At 41.6% G+C, this 23,205-nt stretch overlaps 1 protein-coding gene across 1 annotated transcript in view; it reads right to left on the reverse strand.

The window, feature by feature from the left end:
• The window catches only part of LOC122540182 (dynein axonemal heavy chain 8-like), a 1,320,893-nt gene that overhangs the window by 719,954 nt on the left and 577,734 nt on the right, over positions 1 to 23,205 (reverse strand). Inside the window, exons 28-29 of the mRNA XM_043675532.1 lie at positions 17,426 to 17,552; positions 13,751 to 13,986 (exon numbers count right to left, since the gene is read on the reverse strand). Of these exons, the coding sequence (XP_043531467.1) occupies positions 13,751 to 13,986; positions 17,426 to 17,552 (363 nt within the window). The remainder of the gene's footprint in view (positions 1 to 13,750; positions 13,987 to 17,425; positions 17,553 to 23,205) is intronic.

Consider the following 23,205-nt stretch of genomic DNA (forward strand, 5'->3'; position numbering starts at 1 on the left):
AAGAGGCATTTGGATGGGTATATGAATAGGAAGGGTTTGGAGGGATATGGGCCAGGTGCTGGCAGGTGGGACTAGATTGGGTTGGGATATCTGGTCAGCATGGACGGGTTGGACCGAAGGGTCTGTTTCCATGCTGAACATCACTATGACTCTATAACATACAGGGTCATGGGGGAAATGGCGAAAAGGTAAAATTAATGGCTTTTTCCTGAAATCTAGTTCGTGTTCAGAACAAAATAAATGAATTAACTGCACAAGTAGATGTTTGTGGGGTAGATCTTATGGCCATTAATAAATAGCTACAAGAATGGAGGGAGGCCAAAAGCAAGTGACTATAGGTTGATTTAGTGTAACATCTATTGTTCGAAAATGTTGGCATCTTTTATTTAGGAAGTCACAGCAATAAAATCATGGTCTAATCAAGCTGATTCAGCATGGCTTAATGAAAAGGAAATCGTGACTGACTAATTTTTGAGGAAATCTCAACCAGAGTATAGAGAGGAGAACCAGTGGATGTGTTGTATCTGGACTTCCAGAAGGCTTATGACAAGGTACCTCACAAAAAGTTAAGTCATAAGATAAGAGCCCATTGTGTTGAACACAGTATATTGGCAGTGATAAGAGAACTATCTAATGGGCAGGAAACAGAAAGTGGAGTTAAGTGGTTATTTTGCAGTTTGGTGACTTGTAACCATTGGGATTCCACAAGGATCAGTGCTGGGACACTGTGGTACTGTAGTTAGCCAAATTTGCAGTTCACACAAAGGAGGTAGAACGGCAAGTTGTGAAAGTAATACAAACAATATTGAAACTAGTTCATTACAAGTTGTAAAAATTATGAGCATGATTTTCACTTCACTGAGATGGCAACAATAACAGTGAGCATGATAACTTGGTGGCAGGATTTCACTATTACAAAAACCTTTCCCATTTAGCCCTCCATCTCAGGCAGCAATCAAATTCTTGACATCAGGTGGATAGCTCCATATTAACATGCATTTGCATCTTACTACTTAAAAAACTCTGTTAACTTCTCCATCACAGTTAACTTCTCAATCAAGGAAGCTTAAAAAATGCATAAGTAGGCAAAAGTTAACAAATGGAGTATAAGTGGGAAAATGTAAAGTTGTTCATTTTGAGAGAGAACAAAAGATCAGAGTATGACTTAAACAGGAAAAGCTGCAGAAAACTGCATCACAAAGGGACTTGCGGGTAATTTTGGACGAAACACAGAAAGCCAGTACACAGGTCCAGCAGGCAATCAGGAAGGCGAATGGAATGTTGGTTGTTATTTCAAGGGTGTTGGAGTATAAGAGTATGAAAGTCTTGCTGTAATTGCAAGGTGCTGGTGAGACCACATCTGGAATACTATGAGCAGTTTTGGATGCCTTATTTAAGGGAAGATGTTATTTCATTGGAGACAGTTCAGAGAAGGTTCACGAGGATGGTCCCCAGTATGAAGGGATTGTCTTATCAGCAAAGGCTAAACAGGTTAGGACTCTACTCATTGGAGTTTAGAAGAATGAGAGTAATCTCATTGAAACATAAAGGATTCTTAAGGGTCTTGACTGGATATATGTTGAGAGGACATCTCCCCTCATGGGAGAGTTGAGGGTCAGAGGACACAGTTTCAAAATAAAGAGACGCCAATTTAAAACTGAGATGAAGAGGAATTTCTTCTTTCAGATCATTGTGAGTCTTTGGAACTTTTGTTGCAGAGAGCTGTGGGAGCAGAATCCATGTCTATATTTAAGGCTAAGACAGATTCTTGATCAGTAGGGGAATCAAGAGTTACAGGGAAAAGGCAGAAAAGTGGATGTGAGGAATGTTGGATCCAAAATGCCGACTGTACTGAATAGTGGAGCAGACTTGAGGGGATGATCAGTCTACTCTTGCTTCTATTTCTTATGGTCTTGCAAGGTTAGAAATGGAGACACTTACTGATGATTGCATAATATTTAGCACTCCTCAGATACTTTAGGACTATATGACCATAAGATATCAGAGCAGAATTAAGCCCTTCAGCCCATTAGGTCTGTTATGCCATTTGATCATGGCTGGCATGTTTCTCATCTCCATTCTCCTGCTTCTCCCTGTAACCCTTGATTCTACCTATCTATGTCTTAAATACACTTAATGACTTGGCTTCCACTGCCCTTTGCAGCAATGAGCTTCATAGACTCACCACTTTCCGTCTGAAGATATTCTTCCACATCCTAGTTTGAAAGCATCGTCTCTTCACTTAGAAGCTGCCCTCAGGTCCTATCTCTGTTACTAATGGAAACTTACTCTATCCAAGCTTCTCAATAAGCTTCAATCAGGTTCCCCACTTACCTTCTAAACTCCATCAAGTACAGACCCAAAACCCTCAACCACTCACCAACATTTACAGATGTACCACAGAAAAAATACCTAACAGCCTAGTACGGCAACTGCTCTTCCCAGGATCGTAAGAAACAACGTAAAATTGTGTGCACAGTCCAGACCAGCACGGAAGCCAACCTTCCATCCATGGACTCTGTTATACATCTTGGTGCACAGAAAGGCTAACAACATTATCAAAGTCCCCTCCCACCCTGGTAATGCTCTCCTACAATCTCTTCTATCAGACAGAAAATATAAAAGCTTAAACACATGTACCAACAGGTTCAAGAACAGATTCTTCCCCACTATTATTAGACTTCTGAATGGACCTCTTAAATTTCAAATCTAATGTTGATCTTGCTTTTTGTGCACCTTCTTTGCAACTGAAAGTTTGTATTCCTTGTTCTGTTTAATAACCCTATGATCTTTCGTTTGTTATGATCTGCTTGTGCCGCATGCAAAGCAAACTTTCCACTGTACCTAGGTACATGTGACAATAATAAATCAAATCAAATCAAATCAAATGTGCAGAGAAAGACTAACTTTCATATATGAGAAGTCTGATAACAGAGGGGAAGAAGCTGTTCTTGAATCTGTTGGTATGTATTTTCAAATTTTTGTTTCTCCTGCCTGGTGAAAGAGTGTGGAGGAAAGTATAACCAGCATGGAGGGGTCTTTGATTATGTTGATGTATAGACAGAGTAATTGGAAGGACGGCTGGTTTGTGTGATGGACTGGGCTACGTTCACAACTTTCTGTAATTTCTTACAGTCTTGGGCAGAGCAGTTGCCATACCAACTTATGATGCATCTGGATAGGATGCTTTCTATGATGCATCTATAAAAAATTGGTAAGAGTCATTGTGGAGATGCAAAAATTTCTCAGCCTTCTGTGAAAGGAGAGGCATCAGTGTGCTTTCTTGATTGTGGGAATCAACATGGATTGACCAGACAGATTACTGGCAATAGTTATTCCTCAGAACTTGAATATAGATAGACTGGAGAGTTGGGTGGAGAAGTAGCAGGTGGAGTTTAATTTAGGCAAATATGAGTGATGTATTTTGGCAAGCCTAATTCTCAAGCGAATTATACAGTGAGCGGAAGAGTCTTGGGAAAAGTTGATGAGCAGAGAGATCTGGAAGTGCAAGTCCATTGCACCCTGTAGGTTGCTGCACAGATGGATAGAGTGGTCAAGAAGGCATATGGTATGCTTGTCTTCATCGGATAGGTTATTGAGTATAAGAGCTGGCAAGTCATGTTAAAATTTCACATGACGTTCGTTCGGCTGCATTTAGAATACTGTGTACAGTTCTGGTCGCCATATTACCAAAAGGATGTTGACACTTTGGAGAGGGTGCAGAAAAGGTTTACAAGGATGTTGCCTAGTATGGAAGGTGCTAGCTATGAAGAGAGGTTGAGTAGGTTAGGATTGTTTTCATTAGGAAAAAGGAGATTGAGGGGGGACCTGATTGAGGTTTACAAAATCATGAAGGGTATAGTCAGGGTAGATAGAAATAAGCTTTTTCCCAGGGTGAAGGATTCAATAATGAGAGATGAAATGTTTAAGGGGGATACACGTTGCAAGTACTTTACACAGAGGGTGGTAGGTGTCTGGAACGCGTTGCCAGCAGAGATGGTAGAGGCAGGCATGGTAGATTAATTTAAGATGCGTCTGGACAGATGCATGAATAGATGGGGAGCAAAGGGATACAAATGCTTAGGAATTGGGCGGCAGGGTTTAATCAATAGATTTGGATCAGCTCAGGCTTGGAGGGCCAAAGGACCTATTCCTGGGCTGTAAATTTTCTTTGTTCTTTGTTCTTGAAGCTCTCAACGATCTCCACCTCAGCACCACTGATACAGGCAGGGCCGTGTCCTCCACACCACTTCCTGAAGTCAATGACCAACTCTTCCATTTTGCAGATGTTGTGGGAGAGTTTGTTGTCTTTACACCAAGCCACTAAGCTGCCTATCTCTTTCCTATATTCTGTCTCATTGTTGTTTGAAATCCAACCCTCTGCAGTGGTGTCATCGGCAACCTTGTAAATGGAGTTTGAGCTGAATTTGGCCACACTGTCATGAGTGTACAAGGAGTATAGTTAAAGCTCTGAGTATGCACTGAGTACCAGTGTTGAGGATTATCATGGAGAAGGTGTTTTAGATTAGATTCCCTACAATATGTAAACAGGCCCTTCCACCCAACAAATACACACCGGTCCTCCAAGGAGTAACCCACCCAGACCCATTCCCCTACCCGATATTTACCCCTGACTTAACACTATGGACAATTTAGCATGGCCAATTCACCTGATCAGCACATCTTTCGATTGTGGGAGGAAACTGGAGCACCCGCAGAAAACCCACACAAACACAGGAAGAATGTACAAACCCCACACAGACAATCACCAGAGGCAGTAATTGAACTTGGGTCCCTGGCACAGTGAGGTAGCAGTGCTGACCACTGAGCCACCGAGCCATGTTGTTGCCTGTCCTTACTGCTTGTGATCTGTCAGTCAGAAAGTCAAGGATCCAGTTGCAAAGGGGGAGCAAATCCTAAGTTTCAGATGTTGCATCTGCATAAAACATTTGTTAGGTCACATTTGGAGTTTTGTGCAGTCCTGGTCGCCACTTTACAGGAAGGATGTGGAAGTTTTAGTGAGGGAGCAAAAGCGGTTTACTAGGATGTTGCCTTGATTGGAGTGTATTAACTATAATAAGAGGTTGTGTAAATTTGGATTGTTTTCACTCGAGCATCAGAGACTGAGGAGGGACTTGATAGAAGTATATAAAATTATGAAAGGCATGGGTAGGGTAGATAGTCAGATTCTTTTCCCAGGATGGAAATATCAAATAGTCAAGGGCATAGATTTAAAGCGAGATGGAGAAAGTTTGAATGAAATATGTAAGGCAAATCTTTTGCACAGTGTTATAGGTGCCTGGAACACATTGTCAGGGGAGATAATATAGAAGCAGATATTTTAGCACCATTTAAGAGGGATTTTGACAGACACATGAACAGGCAGGGAATAGAAGGATATGGACCATGTGCAGGTAAATGGAATTAGTTTAGAACGGCATCATGGCCAGCACAGGCATCATGAGCCGAAGGGTAGCTGACTCTGAATGAAGCGGTACTAAAGTCAACGACTTTTCATATGTAAGTACAGGATGACTTAATGATGGGATACCAGCCTCTGGGGAGTTATTTCAATGGCACTATGAGTGTCTGGTTGATTAGAAATGGAGCCACTCACCTTGACAATGTACAGCAGATCATGGGCCCTGTTGCAGTGCTGCTGATTTTCCCTTTCATTGTAGACACAATGTTGTCATGTGCTGCATCTCTTTACAGAATGGAAGGCTCTAATCTCCTGATGCCATCAGTTGGAATGCGGCTGACTATCCTTTGATGATTCAATCCCAGTGCTTGTAGGCAGTCTCTGTAAAACTTGGGGCCAGTTTAGCTTTCTTTGGATTGCAAGGAGCAACCAGCACATGCTGAGTGACAATTGCTGATTTGCAGCACCCAAAGCTGGCTGTAACTATGGTGCCAGGCTTGTGAACTCAGATAGCCTGATCAGTGGCAAGATCCTCTGGCTTACTTGCTACAGAATTTGCTAAGTAAACTCATGCAACTTCTTGCTCATATAGATAATGAGATGAAAAGTTTGTAATTGCAAGTGAAAACCCCATTCACTCATAGGCAGATAGTATGGATTCATTTCTCAACGGGATGATTCTTCTTTGGAGGAAATCCATGAAACATTTCACTTGTGAACCCTGTCATTTTTTCTCACACAGTTGTCCATTGTTCACATCGTTCATTATGTATTTCAACTCAATAATACCCCTGTTGTGCAATACCATACCCAGCAGAGACAGAAGTGCTCACTGGTGCCAGGACCTCCCAACAATCCAGCCAAGGACACCATGTTTAAAGCCCATTACTGCAAATGCTGCCAGCCAGGGGCTGTCCTTAGTATGTTGATGTGCAATTGGAAATGACATAACTGATAGAGGTATGTTGGCACAACCCTTTGCTGACCTGGAGACCCTGCTAGCTGGAGCTGTGGTGAGAAAGACTGTCATCTTTCTCTGGGACCACAAGAGGAGACTACAGCTCCAGACACTGCCTGCCTGGTTGAAAGCAGGCACCTGAGTTAGTGCAGCGATTACAGCTCAAAGGCCCAGCAATGCCACAAGTTGCAAGTGTAAGTATCAACACCTTCTCTCTCTGCTACCTCACATTGTCTCTAACTCTGCTGCTGCATCCATCTCCCATCAAGGTTCATGGCTTGCCACTCACATATTGCAGGCAGCTACTTCCCTCAGCGGCTTTCACCCAACTGATATCCCAAACCACTGTCCTGTGTGCTTTCTACTCATTCACTCAGAATACCTCAGCATATTTCATGCATTAATATCTGTGTCTCTTATTTTCATCTCACTCAATTCTTTCCTTTGGGTTCCTGCAAGTAGAAAAATACCACAATAGGCTAAAAGGGCCACAATCTTTCCTTGCCAGGATCATGCTTGAGCTCACAAGAAAGCTGCTGTGGGAGACAAGGGAAGAAATTACAAGGGGTCCCCCTTAAATGTTTAAACTTTCTCTGGCCACAGTGGAGGTGCCAGAAGATTGGAGGATAGCTAATGCGGTTCCACTTTACAAGAAGGTTGGTAGGGATAGACCAGGGATCTGTAGATCAGTGAGTTTAATGTCAGAGGTAGGGAAACTATTTGAGAAAATAGTGAAGAAATTTAATCTCCATTTTGAGAGGCAAGGTTTAATATGGGATAGTCAGCATGTCTTTGTCAGAAGGAGGTTAAGCCTAACAAATTTGGTGAAATTTTTCGAAGAGGTGACCACGTGTTTGATGTGGGTAAGGCAATTGATGTATTTTATGTGGGCTTCAGCACAGCCTTTGTCAAGGTCCCACATGGGAAACTGATAAAGAAATTAAAGTCTCATGGCAAGAGCCTTGGCAAAATTGATCCAAAATTGGCTTCGCGATAGGAGACGGAGAGAGGTAGTGCAAGGCTGTTTGTATGACTGGAGCCTGGTGAGAAGTAGCATATCATAGGAATCAGTTCTGGGTCTCTTATTGTTTGTGACATTCATATATGATGAAGATGAGAATGTGGGAGTGATGATAAGTAAGTTTGCAGATGATACAAAGATTGGCTGGATGGTTATTAGTGAAGAGGAAGGTGTTAGGTTACAGCAGGTCAAAAATGGATTGGTCATTGGGCACTTCAGTATCAGATGGAATATAACCTTGAAAAATGTGGGGCTATGCACTAGGAAGCTCAGAGGAACAGAGGGATCTTGGGGTGCTTGTCCATAGATCCCTGAAAATAACAGGTCATATTAATAGAATAGTTCAGAAGGCATAAAAAACAATAGTCTTTGTCAGTTATGGCATAGATTATAAGAGTAGGGAGGTCAAGCTGGAGCCATGCAGAACTTTGTTTAGGTCACTGCTGGAGTACAATATGTAGTTCTGGTCACTGCACTATCGGGACAATATGATTGTATTAAACGGGGAAAAAAGGAGATTCAATGGGATGTTGCCCACGATGCAACACTTCAGTTAGAGAGGCTACCTGAGTGACAGTGGTTTTCTTTGGAGCTGAGAAGATTGAGGGACTTGATAGAGGTGTACAAGATTATGAGGGACATGGACAGAGTGAATAGAAAGCAGATATTCCCCTTAATTGAAAGAGTATAATTTTAAAGTCAAAGGCAGGACACTTTCATGGGATTTAAGGACAAGTATTTTTACCTAGAGGGTGGTCCATGTCTGGAATGCACTGCCTGGGTGGGTAGTTAGGGTGTGAAACCTCACAATGTTTAAAAAGTACTTGGATGAGCACTTGAAGTATGATAACATTCAAAGCCACAGGCCCTGTGTGGGAAAGTGGAACTAGTGCAGGTAGTAATATATTTTAAATTTGATTAGATTAGATTCCCTGCAGCATGGAAATAGGCACTTCAGCCCAACAAATCCACACTGACCCTCCAAAGAGTAATCCACCCAGACCCATTTCTCTACCCTTTATTAGCCCTGACTCATGCACCTAACACTATGGGCAATTTAACATAGCCAAGTCACCTGACCCACACACCTTTAGATTGTGGGAGGTAAATAGAACACCCAGACAGTACCCACACAGACACAGGGTGAATGTGCAAACTCCACACAGAGTCACCCAAGGCTGGAATTGAACCCAGGTCCCTGGCACTGTGAGGCAGCAATGCTAACCACTGAGCCACTGTGCTGCAGCATATAGGCTTGTTGGGAGAAAGGGCCTCTTTTGTACCGTATGATTCTATGAACATAACTGCTCATGTGGGAATGCCAAGATCTCCATGTCTCAGCAATCAAGAAAGATTGATTGTGCTGTGCTGCATTCCTTTCCCATTATCTCCAATGTGAATGCATTCTTAAGATGCTCAATGTTCCACTCTTATTTTGTAAATCATTTCCTTTATTGTCTTATTGAGGCATCAGAAGGTCTCCCACCACAAAGAAACAGTCCTTTCAGACATCAGCGGCTCATATACCTCTGAGGAAGAAGCCATTGAATGCTCAGAGTATGTACCAACAAGACTATTTCTTGCGCCCTCCACCAGTTCAAATATGGACACTTAAAAGTGTACTTTAGCTACATTAGAGTGTGGAACACATTCTGATGTGAACATCACTGCCATTGCTCTGCAGCTGGTTAAGGAAGAATACATCCAAGGTCATTGGCACTAAAAAGAAGGCATCTGCTCAGTCCTACTCGAACTTAGTAACTAAATAGACACAAGAGCAGCAACACATATTTGTCAGAGACACTTGGTAAACTGGATTATAGGTGAAAAAGTTCAGTCCGGTACTGGCTATGTATATTTGGTTGTTACCATGAATAGATTGGTGGCTGCTATGGATAGCCAGGTTTAGGAGGACACTCAGTGCTGCTAGAGGTGCACATAGACTTTCATGCCATCAATTTAGCCATTGCTACTCAGCATGAATGGCAAGGCAAGAGAGGACTAGGCAGGCTCAAGCTCAGTTTAGGTATTGAAGGAGAATGGGTGGCACACAGACAGAGAAGAAACCACACATCATCCCCAAGCCCCACTTCAGAGATACCTAGGCCCTCAATCTCCATCATGCTTGCAACCCTCAACCCTATGAAAGCTGGGTCTGAGTAGGGTGAGCTTGCATCCGGTGACATCATCTCTCCACCATCCAGCCACAAAAGCCCAGGGGTAGTTCACCCAAATGTTCAAGGTCAACAGACTCCACAAAAGAGCCCTCCATGCCAGCTGTCGACCCTGGGCATGCATCCAGATTTAGTGGAAAGACAAAGAGAAAGAAAACCTTTTGAGGGCATATGACACTTTATTGGCAAAGATGAAGCAGTTCATGTTCAAATGCAACAAAATCTGTATTATGCCCAAATTGACAAGTAACATTTATGCCACACAAATGCCAGGCAATGTTCATTTCGAATCAGACAATCATCCCTTGACATTCGATGTTGTTACCATCATTGAAACTCCCGATGTCAACATCCTGAGCAAAGGTTTATACTGGAGATCAGAGCAAGTCAGACAGCATCCATGGAGAGAGAGCAAGCAAACATTTCAAAGACTCTTCTAGACATCTAGACTTGAAACATTAGCTTACTTTCTCACCATAGATGCTGTCTGACCCACTGTGATCTTCAGCATTTATTGTTTTCAGTACAGATTCCAGCACCTGCAGTAACTTGTTCCTACCTGCAGTAACTGGGCCTACTTTTGGGAAATGAACCCGGCCATGAGAGTGAAGTTTCACTGGGGGAGCAATTCAGGAATACTGACCATAATACCGTGAGTTTTAAATTACTCATGGATAAGGATGACAGCAGCCCTCAGCTGAAAGTGTTAACTTTGGGGAAGGCAAACTACAACAATATGAAGTTAAAAATCACACAACACCAGGTTATAGTCCAACAGGTTTAATTGGAAGCACACTAGCTTTCGGAGCGACGCTCCTTCATCAGGTGATTGTGGAGGGCTCGATTGTAACATATATGAGGCAGGAACCGGACAGTAATGACTGAAGGTGGCTGTTTGAGCAAAAATCCACTTTGGGCATATAGGAATATTTCAAAGGGCAGTTGATAAGAGCTCAGGAGTGGCACGTTCCTGCAAGAATGAAGGATAGATATGACAAGTTACATGAACCTTGGATGACCAGGAATGTCAAAAAATAAGAAAGAATACTTAAGGGCTAGGAGGATGGGAACTGACAAAGCCCTTGAAATATATAAGGAAGGTAAGAAAGAACTTAAACAACGAATTAACAGGCCTAAAAGGGGTCATGAAAATCCATTAGCAAACAGGATTAAGGAGAATCCCAAGGTTTTTTAGATACATATAAAAAGCAAGAAGGTAGCTAGGGAAAGAGTTGGGCAACTCAAGGACAAAGGAGGGAGTGTAGGTGCAGAGCCAGAAAAGGTAGGTGGGTCTGAAATGAATACTTTATATCGGAATTCACCAATGAGAAGGAATTGGTGGAGGATGATCTCAGGGAAGGGATTGTCAAATTTCTAAGCCAAGTTGCTATTAAAAATAAAGAGGCATTGTGCATCTTAAAAGGTATTATGATAGGTAAGTCCCTGGGTTGTGATGGGATCTATCCCAAAATATTGAGGGAGGCCAGAAGAACAAATTGCTGGAGCATTGACAGATACCTTGGTATCTGCTTTAGCCACAGGTGAGGTCCCAAAGAACTGGAGAATAGCTGATGTTGTCCCATTGTTAAAAAAGGGAAACAGAGCTAAATTTCAGGTCCGTGAACTTCATGTCAATGGTACAGAAATGATTGGAAATGAGTCTCAGGGCAAGGTCTATAAGCATTTAGGAGCAGATAGACTGATTAGCGATAAACAGAATGGTTTTGTGTGTGGGAGGTCGTGCCTCAGTAACTTGATCAAGTGTTTTGAGGAGGCGATGAAGGCGATTGATGAGGGAAAAGTGGTTCATAATATCAACATGTACTTCAGTAAAGCCTTTGACAAGGTCCCTCATGGCAGACTGGTATAAAAGGTGAAGTCACATGGTATACAGGTGAGCCGGCAAGTTGGGTGCAGAACTGGCTTAGCCATAGAAAACAGAGTGTAGTGGAAGAAGTATGCTTGTCAGAATGGAGGGTTGTGACTAGTGGTGTTCCACAGGAATCAGTGCTGAGACCTCAGCTGTGGTGATCTACATTAAATGATTGGAAGAAAACATAACTGGTCTAATTAGTAACTTTGTGGATGATGCAGATTGGCGGAGTTGCAGATATTGTGGAGGATTGTCAGAGGATACAGTAGGATATAGATCAGTTAGAGGCATGGGCAGAAAAATGGCAGATGGAGTTTAATCCAGATGAATGTGAGGTGATGCAGTTTGGAAGTTTAAGTACAGGTGGAAATTATACAGTAAATGGCAGAAACCTTAGGAGTATTGATATGCAGAGGGATCTGGGTGTACAGGTCCACAGATGACTGAAGATGGCAGCACAGGTAGATAAGGTAGTAAAAAAGTACTATGACATGCTTGCCTTCATTGGAAGGAGCATTGAGTAGAAGGTTAGACAGGTTATGCTGCAGCTTTATAGAACTTTAGTTAGATGACACTTGAATAGTGGCTACAGTTCTGGTCACCACAGTACCAGAAAGATGCTTTGGAGAGGGTACAGAAAAGGTTTACCAGGACATTGCTTTGTATGGGGCATTTTAACAATGAAGAAAGATTGGATAGATTAGGTTTGTTTTCACTGGAATGGAGAAGGTTGAGGGGCGACCTGATAGAAGTTTCTAAGATTGTGAATGGCACAAATAGAGTGTAATATATGAGGCTATTTCCCAGGGTGGAGGGGCCAATTATTAGGTTAAAGGTGCAAGGGGCAAGTTTAAAAGAGATGTTTGAGGCATGTTTTTCACACAAAGGGTGGTGAGTGCCCGAAAGGTACAGACAAAGGAGGTGGTGGAAGCAGACACAATAGCAGCATTCAAGAAGCACTTGGACAAATACATGAAGAAAAAGGGATTAGAGGGATATAGATCCTGTAAGTGAAGACAGTTTTAACATGGAAGGGCAAAATGTGTCGGCGCAGGCTTGGAGGGTTGTTTCTGTACTGCTTTTTGTTCTTCAGCCAAATTGCTTGAAGTTACACACACTCTTCAGAAATGGGAACAATCTGTCTTCACTATTCCACTGAAAATCAGTAAGAGTGGCTTTCAGGATAGAAGGAACTGAAAGTGTGACTCCAGGACTATTCAAGACACTATTCACAGCAGGTCAAGGGAGGGAAGTGACACCATTTGCCAGAACAATGGAGAAACAAAGTCCTAAAGTCACATTGCCACACAGAAAATGCATGCACAAGATGGAACTGAATCAGGCTATTCGACCTATAGAGTCTACTCTGCTATTCTATCATGACTGATATATTTCTCAACTCCATTGTCCTGGCTTCTCCTCCAGAACCCTCAAACCTAATGAAGAACCTATATATCTCTGTCTTAAATACACACAATGATCTGGCCTCCACAGCCTTCTGATGTAATGAATTCTACAGATGCACAGACTCTGGCTGAAAAAATTCTTCCTCATCTCAGTTCTAAAAGGTTGTCCCTTCCCTCAGAAACTGTGACTCTCCTACTATTGGAGACATCTCTTCCATGTGCATTCTATCCACACCTGTCAGTAATCTGCAACTTGCAATGAGATACATGCTCATGCTTCTGAATTCCATCAAGTACAGACACAAGGTCCTCAACCACTGCTCATATGTATTATGACATCCCTTTAGAATTTTAAAGAACTCAATCAAATCTATCTTACAAAAGAACAGAAATAAAGTTTAAGCTGCCTGTTCAATACATTTAACCCTAATCTGCTGTATCATGCTAGTGAATTTGCAACATAGCCATAACAAGGCAAATAAATCTGTCATTACATTTCTCATCCAAACTGAACCAACCACTTCAAATTGAGTTTGGATAAATCTTTGTACAAAGAAAACATAATTTCTTCACATCCTCTGGTCTGCACAAAAGATCTTATTTGCTGAAAATTTCTAGGAACTTCTATGAAACTACTATTTGCTTCTGGTAGGCAGTTATATTATTTTGTGGTCATAGCTAATGAACTATGACTGCAATTTCAGTATTTAGGTGATCGCTGCTTGAAACAGTCCAGATAACATAGTGCCTGTTTTGTCAGACAGACTTAGAATGCTCTTAAATGGAGTTTTCATTTAGATTAAGTCAACTTTGGATTTTAAAAACTTTTAAAACTGAAAAAGGAAGAAAATAAACACATGTATAGGGGACATACTTTAAAATAAAAGATCACATACCTCAATGGGGCCCAAAGTCATATCCATCTGTATCTCATTATTTCGTATTTGCGACAAGGACTCCATGGCAAATCTAACATCATCCAGATCTTGAATAGGCCGAGCCAAATTCTTCATTTCTTCAGAAATAAATGCTGTTATTGCTGCCATTCTTTCCTTGTACTGCTCATTCAAAAACCGACAAAGTGCCATTTTCCAAGCCTTGGCTTCCACTGAAAGAGCCATTTTTATGGGTTCTAAAGGTGACGGAAATAGACAATCAGTTCAAATCTCACATTTTGAGCAGCTTGATTAGAAAATGCTTTTTAAAAGTAAGTTTAATTCTCATGCTGTTAATTTGGTATAAGAGCATCAAATATTGTGGCTCCACAATTACATATAGATACTGCAGACCTAGAATTTAGGCATCGTTCTGGACATGAAGGTGAGCCAAATTGAATTATTTTATTGTTCTTGTTTGTTCATAACAAGGTGATTTTTAAAAGTCTTTTATTCCTTTCTTTCTTCCCTTTCAAAATTACATCTGTCTGGTGAATCTCAAATGTTATGAAGTTGAAGAAATTACTGTACCTTTAAGAAGAGAGATTGAAAGGTGAAAGTTTGCAAGCACCTGTCATGTAACTGACTAACAGTCGCAGAGTGTGCTAGAAAATTGAAAGATGCAACATTTGGTTGTAACCTAGATACCTCAGTTGTTTTCACAGCAGTTGAATTTAACCAATCAGTTTAAATAATGCACCAAGATACTAAAACCCAATTGAATTTGAATTTTCTGTTTTGACAACATCGAATCAAAGAGATGATCCGATGTTTGGGATATTAAAAAAGCAAGCATTTTGGGACAGTTGGCCAGAAAGTGCACCAACTGCCATTGAATAACTGCTCATCACCACACTCTCTGTAAAAGGTCCCTTTTTCATATGTAACATCTTTCCAGCAGAAGACTGAAGATGACCCAGAGAGATCTATAAACAGAGGGAGACTAAAACCAAAGATGACAGCTGCTATCAGGTTTTGAAAATTAAGATGCTGCAAATTTAATAAGGGCTTTCATTGGATCAGGATATTGTAATAGAATGGGATGTAGATAACAAACCTTTAAGACAAAGGAGGCTTAGAATTGTAAATAGTTGTTGTTTACTGTTTGCTTTTAGAGTTAAAGAATAAATTGATACTTTTTGTTAAATAGTGGAATTTGGGTAGATCTCTGTCACTCATAATTTAACAGATTATGAGGCGAGGTGAGTTTTTCTGTGTGTTTGGTTTAATTAGCAGAAGGGTTTATCGCCACGTTATTCCACAATTTCAAATGACCAGCAAAACGCTCCCTTTTAGGTTAAAAAGAAAAAGGATGGTTTATTCAAACGTTCAAATCCTTATGATGGATTTTTCCAACACATACACACACTGAATCATATAGGAAGACAGAAGAGAACCCAAGACTATGAGGAGGGATTGCACAAACCTGATTTGTTTTCACTTGAAAGTCGAAGGCTGAGGGCCGACCTGATAGAAGTCGACAAAATTATGAGAATGATAGATAGAATGGATAGTCAGAGTCATTCCCGGGGCAGAAATTTAAGATAAAAAACATAAACAGAAGTGTTGGATAAAAAACATATACAAGAGATTTGTTTTAATTTAATCCCTCCCCTCCCCTTCACGTATGCATCTGCCACTCTGGGCTTTGCATGTCACTAGTTCCTTTGCCACATTGGTGATTTTCCTGGTGATGGGGTAGTGATAAAATTATTTACACTTGGTATTTGCACTGCATCTCAGACCGATACATACACAAGATGGATGCTGGGGAATATAAGCACTACTGCTGTGTGGCAGTAGTGTCGGGGGGAACCAGGAGATTAGATTCTCCTGAGTTCAGAGGACTGGCTCTAAGTTGGCTTGCTACAGCCAGTGTATTGTGCGCAAGTAAATAAAGGGTGCCTTGGTGACCAAATGCAACCTTTATGCAGTTATTTCAACACTAAGAATAGGTAGGCTGTATGGCTTGCTTCTTAAAGCTGCATTTACAACGATAGTCAATTAGACAGGTGATAGAGTAAAGTAACTGTATCAGCGTGCCCTCTCTCATTTTACTCGACGAAGGAGCATTGCTCCGAAAGATCGTGATTTCAATTAAACTTGGTGTCGTGTCATTTTTGACTTTTTCTTTGCATCATACTAGATGCTCTCTGAAGTGGCAGCAACTGATATTGTGGGCTTTAAAAATGCCAGAAGGGCCTGGAAGCAGTGAGTACATCCACTGCTGGTGAGTGCACAATTGCTCAAGCACAGCAGTGAAATCATGTGGACTACTATGATGAGTGAGCAATGGAGAATTGCATGAGACAACTTACTGATGTACAATCCGTGCTGTATGACACTATGACATAGCAAAATCTTCCACGGAATTTCCCCAAATTGACACTTGGATGAGATTTGGCAAAATTCAGCCCATAGTTACTGGCCAGAATTATTCCAGGTAGTCTGTGAACATGTGGGGACTTTTAATGAAGATACAAATTTCACACAAGTTTACAAATGACATCTTTAAATATATGATGGTTTTAATTGGAATTTGCAATGTTTGGATTAATTCTGAGAAATCCTGGTATGGATTAATGTTGTGTTGGAAATCTGTTTGCAAGTCTCAAGAGTGTTTTTTTTACATTTCGATTCTACTAATTGAATCTTGACTACAGTCAGAATCTAAAACCACTGGCTCAAAAAGTCTTACACAAAAATCACTTTGAGTCAAAAGCTAAAAAAAAACTGGAAAGAACTGACATTCATCTAAAATCCATGCTTCTATTCAAAGAAAAATTAAAGCCATGAAAAGGTTGTTTTTATGTCCATTTCTGGTCACACAGTTGTAGGAAGGATATTATCAAGCTGGACAGGGTTCAGAAGAGATTTACCAGGATGTTGCTGGGTATGGAAGGTTTGAGTTCTAAAGAAAGGCTGGATAGGATGGGAGTTTTTTCCACTAGTTTCTAGGAGGTGACTGGTAGTAGTTTATAAAATAATGAGAGGTATAGATAGAGTTGATGGAAGTTGCCTTTTCCCTGAAATGGGGGATTTCAAGACTAGGGAGCACATTTCTAAGGTAAGAGGAGAGAGATTTGAAAAGAGACATAAGAGACTAAGAGACAAATATTTTGTATAGGAGGTAATTCATGTGTGGAATGAACTTCCTGAGGAAGTGGTGAACTCGGGTAAATTACAATATTTAAAAAAACATTTGGATGGATACATAAACAGGAAAGGTTTGGAGGGATATGGGCCAGGAGGCAGGCGGGTGGGACTAGTTTAGCTTGGGATTATGTTCGTCATGGACTGCTTGGACCGAAGAGTCTATTTCCATGCTATATGACTCTATGACTATGATTACAAACGTAGCCTCCTCAAGGAAGGTGACCAAAGCTGTCCACAATACTCCACGTATGGTACAGTTGCAGCAACACTTCTTTATTTTTGTACTCTATTCCTTGAGAAATAAATGTCAAAATTCCATTTGCTTTCTTTATTACCTGCTTTAACTACATACTAGTTTCCTGCAATTGATGTATGAGGACAAACAGATCCTTCTGAAGTCTCTCTCCATTTTGACAATAATTTAGCTTTCTCTTTTTCCAACTGAGCATATTTAATGTCTAAACCTTAACTAACACTTACCTGTATTCAGTTCAATAAAGTCCACTGTAATGGTGGAGCTGAGTTCCTCAATTTCTCGTTCAAAACCAGCATAGTACTCTATTTTGGCTCGAAGTTCATAAAGACTGGGATTACTGTCCATAAATTTCTAAGTAGCAACAGTTTGAAAAGAAATTATAAATTTACTTTAAACACACAATGCTTGGAAATATTAGATTTAAATACATATAATTTGCTGAAAGTTACTGTTATTATAATTAGTAATGAAATAAAGGATCAACCATGATCTTAATGAATAGTCAAGCAAAGTTAATTAGGAAATGATGATGTAGCTATATGGTCAATTGCTGTTCCTGTTAAAGTAACAGATCATATCAGGTCTTAATGAGGTCTTCATTCTTTGAGTTAATGTTGACATACTTTACTAAACACAGCTATTTACTACGCATGATGAAAGGGCAAAGGCTGCTGAAGCCTTTTAGAATCAGGTTCCAATTCCATGTGATCTGATATCTGTATGATCCAGTTCCTTTTGCACCCGTTTAGAAGCTATTCTTGGAGTTAAGATAGATATAGTCCTTTACTCTACACCTGTTCCTTATATTCCCATGATTCACACAGCAAGTAATTTGGGTGGAGAATGCACTGACGAGAAAATACAGCAGAAGCAGGTTCAATTAAGGCATTCAAGAGATGTCAAATGATCATTTGAATAGAGGTAGTGTGCAAGGTTATGGGATAAAGCAGAAGATTGGCACGAGATAATGATTTTCCTTTGAAGAGCCAGTGCAGGCACAGTGAGCTGAATGGCTTCCTTCCATGCCATTACAACTTGTGATTTTCAGTAAAAATGACAGCAGATTTGGGACGTGGCAACTGAGTTTTATGCTAATTTTTCCCTGCTAGGCTAGTACAGTGACAATATTCTTGAGCTCATAATCCAGGGCTCAGACCAAGACTATGGAGAGATTTAAGTTTATAATTCAATGAATACACCTGGAATGTCTATGCCGAGTAATGCTGTCACAAAACTATCAATGTTGTTGTAGTGACCCATCTGCCATCCTATTCTGGCCTGACTGACAAGTGACTCCAGGCCCACAGCAATGTAGCTAATTCTGAAATGTCCTCTGGAATCATTTAGCAAACGAATAATTTCAAGGCAATGAGGATGCAGAACAAAAGTTGCCATCCAGTGATCCCAAAATTGCACAAAAGAATAATGAAAACAAATCTTGAGAGAACAGGTGATTTATTTAAGTACACATTCCCTGCATGACCACAGACATATGAATAACTTCTTCCAGCACCTTCCATGCAACAATCTCCCAGAAGGCAGCAAATGGTCAGTGAAGGAGAAAGAGAAAGAAACCCACACTGCTAACTGATACAGCAGTGAATCAATTCGCAGTTACATAAAACATAAAACATAGAACATAGAACATTACAGCGCAGTACAGACCCTTCGGCCCTCGATGTTGCGCCACCCTGTCATACTAATCTGAAACCCATCCCACCTCCACTATTCCATGTACGTCCATATGCCTGTCCAATGACGACTTAAATGCACTTAAACTTGGTGAATCTACTACCATTGCAGGCAAAGCATTCTATACCCTTACTACTCTCTGAGTAAAGAAACTACCTCTGACATCTGTCTTATACCTATCTCCCCTCACTTTAAAGTTGTGTACCCTTGTGTTTGCCGGCCCATACTTGGAAAAAGGCTCTCCCTGTCCACCCTATCTAACCCTCTGATTATCTTGTATGTCTTTTTTAAGTCACCTCTCAACTTTCTTCTCTCGAACGAGAACAGCCTCAAGGCCCTCAGCCTTTCCTCGTAAGCCATTCCTTCCATACCAGGCAACATCCTAGTAAATCTCTTCTGCACCCTTTCCAAAGCTTCCACATCCTTTTTATAATGCGGTGACCAGAACTGTACACAATACTCCAAATGTGGCCGTAGCAGAGCTTTGTACAGCTGCAGCATAACCTCCTGGTTCCGGAACTCAGTCCCTCTATTAACAAAGGCCAAAACACTGTATGCCTTCTTAACAACCTTGTCAATCTGGGTGGCAACTTTCAAGGATCTGTGTACATGAACACCGAGATCTCTCTGCTCATCTGCACTCCCAAGAATCTTACCATTAGCCCAGTACTTTGCATTCCGATTACTCCGTCCAAAGTGTGTCACCTCACACTTGTCCACATTAAATTCCATTTGCCACCTCTCAGCCCAGCTCTGCATCCTACCTATTTCTCTCTGCAACCTACTACATCCTTCGTCACTATCCACAACTCCACCGACCTTAGTGTCGTCCGCAAATTTACTAACCCACCCTTCTAAGCGCTCATCCAGGTCATTTATAAAAATGACAAACAGCAGTGGACCCAACACCGACCCTTGCGGGACACCGCTAGTAACTGGACACCAAGATGAACATGTTCCAGCAACTACATTCCTCTGTTTTCTTTCAGCAAGCCAATTACTGATCCAAACTGCTATGTCTCCCACAATCCCATTCCTCCGCATTTTGTATAATAGCCTACTGTGGGGAATCTTATCGAACGCCTTGCTGAAATCCATATACACCACATCAACCGGTTTACTCTCATCTACCTGTTTGGTCACTTTGTCAAAAAACTCAATAAGATTCGTTAGGCACAACCTACCCTTCACAAAACCATGCTAATTGTCCCTGATCAGATTATTCTTTTCCAGATGGTTATAAATCCTATCTCTTATAACCTTTTTCAACACTTTACCAACAACTGAAGTGAGACTCACTGATCTGTAATTACCTGAGTTGTCTCTGCTATCCTTTTTGAACAAGGGAACCACATTTGCTATCCTCCAGTCCTCAGGCACTATTCCTGTAGACAATGATTATTTGAAGATCAATGCCAAAGGCTCGGCAATCTCTTCCCTTGCTTCCCAGAGGATCCTAGGATAGATCCCATCCGGCCCAGGACTTGTCTACTTTCACACTCTGCAGTATTTCTAATACCCCATCCTTGTGAACCTCAATCTCTTCTAGTCTAGATGCAAGTATCTCTGTATCTTCCTCGCCAACATTTTCATTTTCTATAGTGAACACTGTCAAAAATATTTATTTAGTGCTTCCCCTATCTCCTCTGACTCCACACACAACTTCCTACTATTATCCTTGATTGGCCCTAATTTAAATCTCGTCATTCTTTTATTCCTGTCATACCTATGGAAAGCCTTAGGGTTAACCCTGATCCTATCCGCCAACAACTTCTCATGTCTCCTCCTGGCTCTTCTGAGCTCTCTTTTTAGGTCCTTCCTGACTTCCTTGTAACCCTCAAGCGCCCTCAGTTTTCACATTCTGTCCTAACATATACCTTCTTCTTCTTCTTGACCAGGGATTCCACTCCCTTAGTAAACCACGGCTCACGCGTTCTATATCTTCCTCCCTGCCAGGTACATACTTATCTAGGACACACAGGAGCTTTTGCTTGAATAAGCTCCACATTTTTAATGTGCTCATCCCCTGCAGTTTCCTTCCCCATTCTACGCTTCCTAAATCTTTCCTAATTGCATCGTAATTTCCCTTCCCCCAGCTGTAACTCTTGCTCGGTGGAGTACACCTATCCCTTTCCATCATTAAAATAAACCTGACAGAATTGTGATCGCTATCTTCAAAGTGCTCACCTACTTCCAAATCTAACACCTGGCCAGGCTCGTTACCCAGTACCAAATCTAAAGTAGCTTCGCCCGTTGTAGGTCTGTCTACATACCGTGTCAGGAAGCCCTCCTGCACACACTGGACAAAAACTGATCCATCTATAGTACTCGTACTGTAGTGATCCCAGTCAATATTTGGATAGTTGAAGTCCCCCATGACAACTACCCTGCCTCTCTCAGTCCTATCGTGAATCATCTTTGCTATCCTTTCCTCTACATCTCTGGGACTATTCGGAGGCCTATAGAAAACTCCCAGCATGGTGATTTCTCCTTTCCTGTTTCTAAGCTCAGCCCATACTACCTCAGTTAGCGAGTCCCCAAACATCCTTTCTACAACTGTAATATTGTTCCTGACCAACAATGCCACACCGCCCCCACTATTACCATCTTTTATGTTCTTTCTGAAACATCTGAATCCCGGAACCTGCAACAGCCATTCCTGTCCCTGCTCTATCCATGTCTCCATAATGGCCACAACATCGAAGTCCCAGGTACCAACCCACGCTGCCAGTTTACCCACTTTATTTCGGATGCTCCTCGCATTGACGTATACACACTTCAATCCAGGTTCTCGCTTGCCAGTGTCAGATACTTGATTTTGGAACTCCCTACTCTCATCCTCTTCTGTACCATCCTAAAAGTTTGGTTCCCATCCCCCTGCTGACTTAGTTTAAATCCACCTTAATAGCATTATTGAATTTCCCACCCAGGGTATTGGTACCCCTCTGGTTTAGAGGAAGACCATCCTGCTTGTAGAGGTCCCACCTACCCCAGATAAAGCTCCAATTATCCAAAAACCCGAAACCCTCCCTCCTGCACCATCCCTATCGCCACGTGTTAGACTTCTTTCTCTCCCTATTCCTCACCTCACTAGCACGTGGCACAGACAGTTACGGCCATTGCTGTTTGATTCATGTGTCCCTGGACATCGGAGTGCAACTAGGAAAACTTGATAAACAGTGAAATTCACAACTGATCTTGGTGGAACCTATGTGGGAGAGCTCACAGCACAGGAACAGATAAGTACATAACTTTTAAGTGTAGCCTTGCTGTAAATCTTCAATAGTGAGGAGAGTGGGTTCTTTCTTGATTATATGTTTTATTGAGATGTCTGTTGATTAAATTTTTTAAAAATATAAGCCATAATTATTAAGTTAGCCTGCAGCAGTTCTGTTTTAGACATAAGATGATTATATTTTCTGGGTCTGTGGATTGTGAAGGAGCAAAGGTATCCTTCAGTAGAGGGATATACTCTTAGAACATAGAACATAGAAGAATACAGCGCAGTACAGGCCCTTTGGCCCTCGATGTTGCGCCGATCCAAGCCCACCTAACCTACACTAGCCCACTATCCTCCATATGCCTATTCAATGCCCGTTTAAATGCCCATAAAGAGGGAGAGTCCACCACTGCTACTGGCAGGGCATTCCATGAACTCATGACTCGCGGAGTAAAGAATCTACCCCTAACATCTGTCCTATACCTACCACCCCTTAATCTAAAGCTATGCCCCCTCGTAATAGCTAACTCTATACGTGGAAAAAGGTTCTCATGGTCAACCCTAATCATCTTGTACACCTCTATCAAGTCACCCCGAAACCTTCTTTTCTCCAATGAAAACAACCCCAAGTGCCTCAGCCTTTCCTCATACGATCTTCCTACCAGACCAGGCAACATCCCCATTAGCCCCGTACCCCATCTTTTTGTTATTCTTCCCAAAGTGAATCACCTCACATTTAGCTACATTGAATTCCATTTGCCACCTTTCTGCCCAGCTCTGCAGCTTCTCTATATCCTGCTGTAACCTGCCACATGCTTCCTCACTGTCAACAACTCCTCCGACTTTCGTGTCATCCGCAAACTTGCTCACCCAACTTTCTAACCCCTCCTCCAGGTCATTTATAACAATGACAAACAGCAATGGTCCCAAAACAGATCCTTGCGGAACACCGCCTGTAACTGCACTCCAAGATGAACCTTTACCATCAACTACTACCCTCTGTCTTCTTCCAGCCAGCCAATTCCTAATCCAAACCTCCAACTCACCCTCAATGCCATACCTCCGTATTTTTTGCAGTAGCCTACCATGGGG

The sequence above is a fragment of the Chiloscyllium plagiosum genome, chromosome 3 (assembly GCF_004010195.1).
Source record: "Chiloscyllium plagiosum isolate BGI_BamShark_2017 chromosome 3, ASM401019v2, whole genome shotgun sequence".
Taxonomy (NCBI): Eukaryota; Metazoa; Chordata; class Chondrichthyes; order Orectolobiformes; family Hemiscylliidae; genus Chiloscyllium; species Chiloscyllium plagiosum.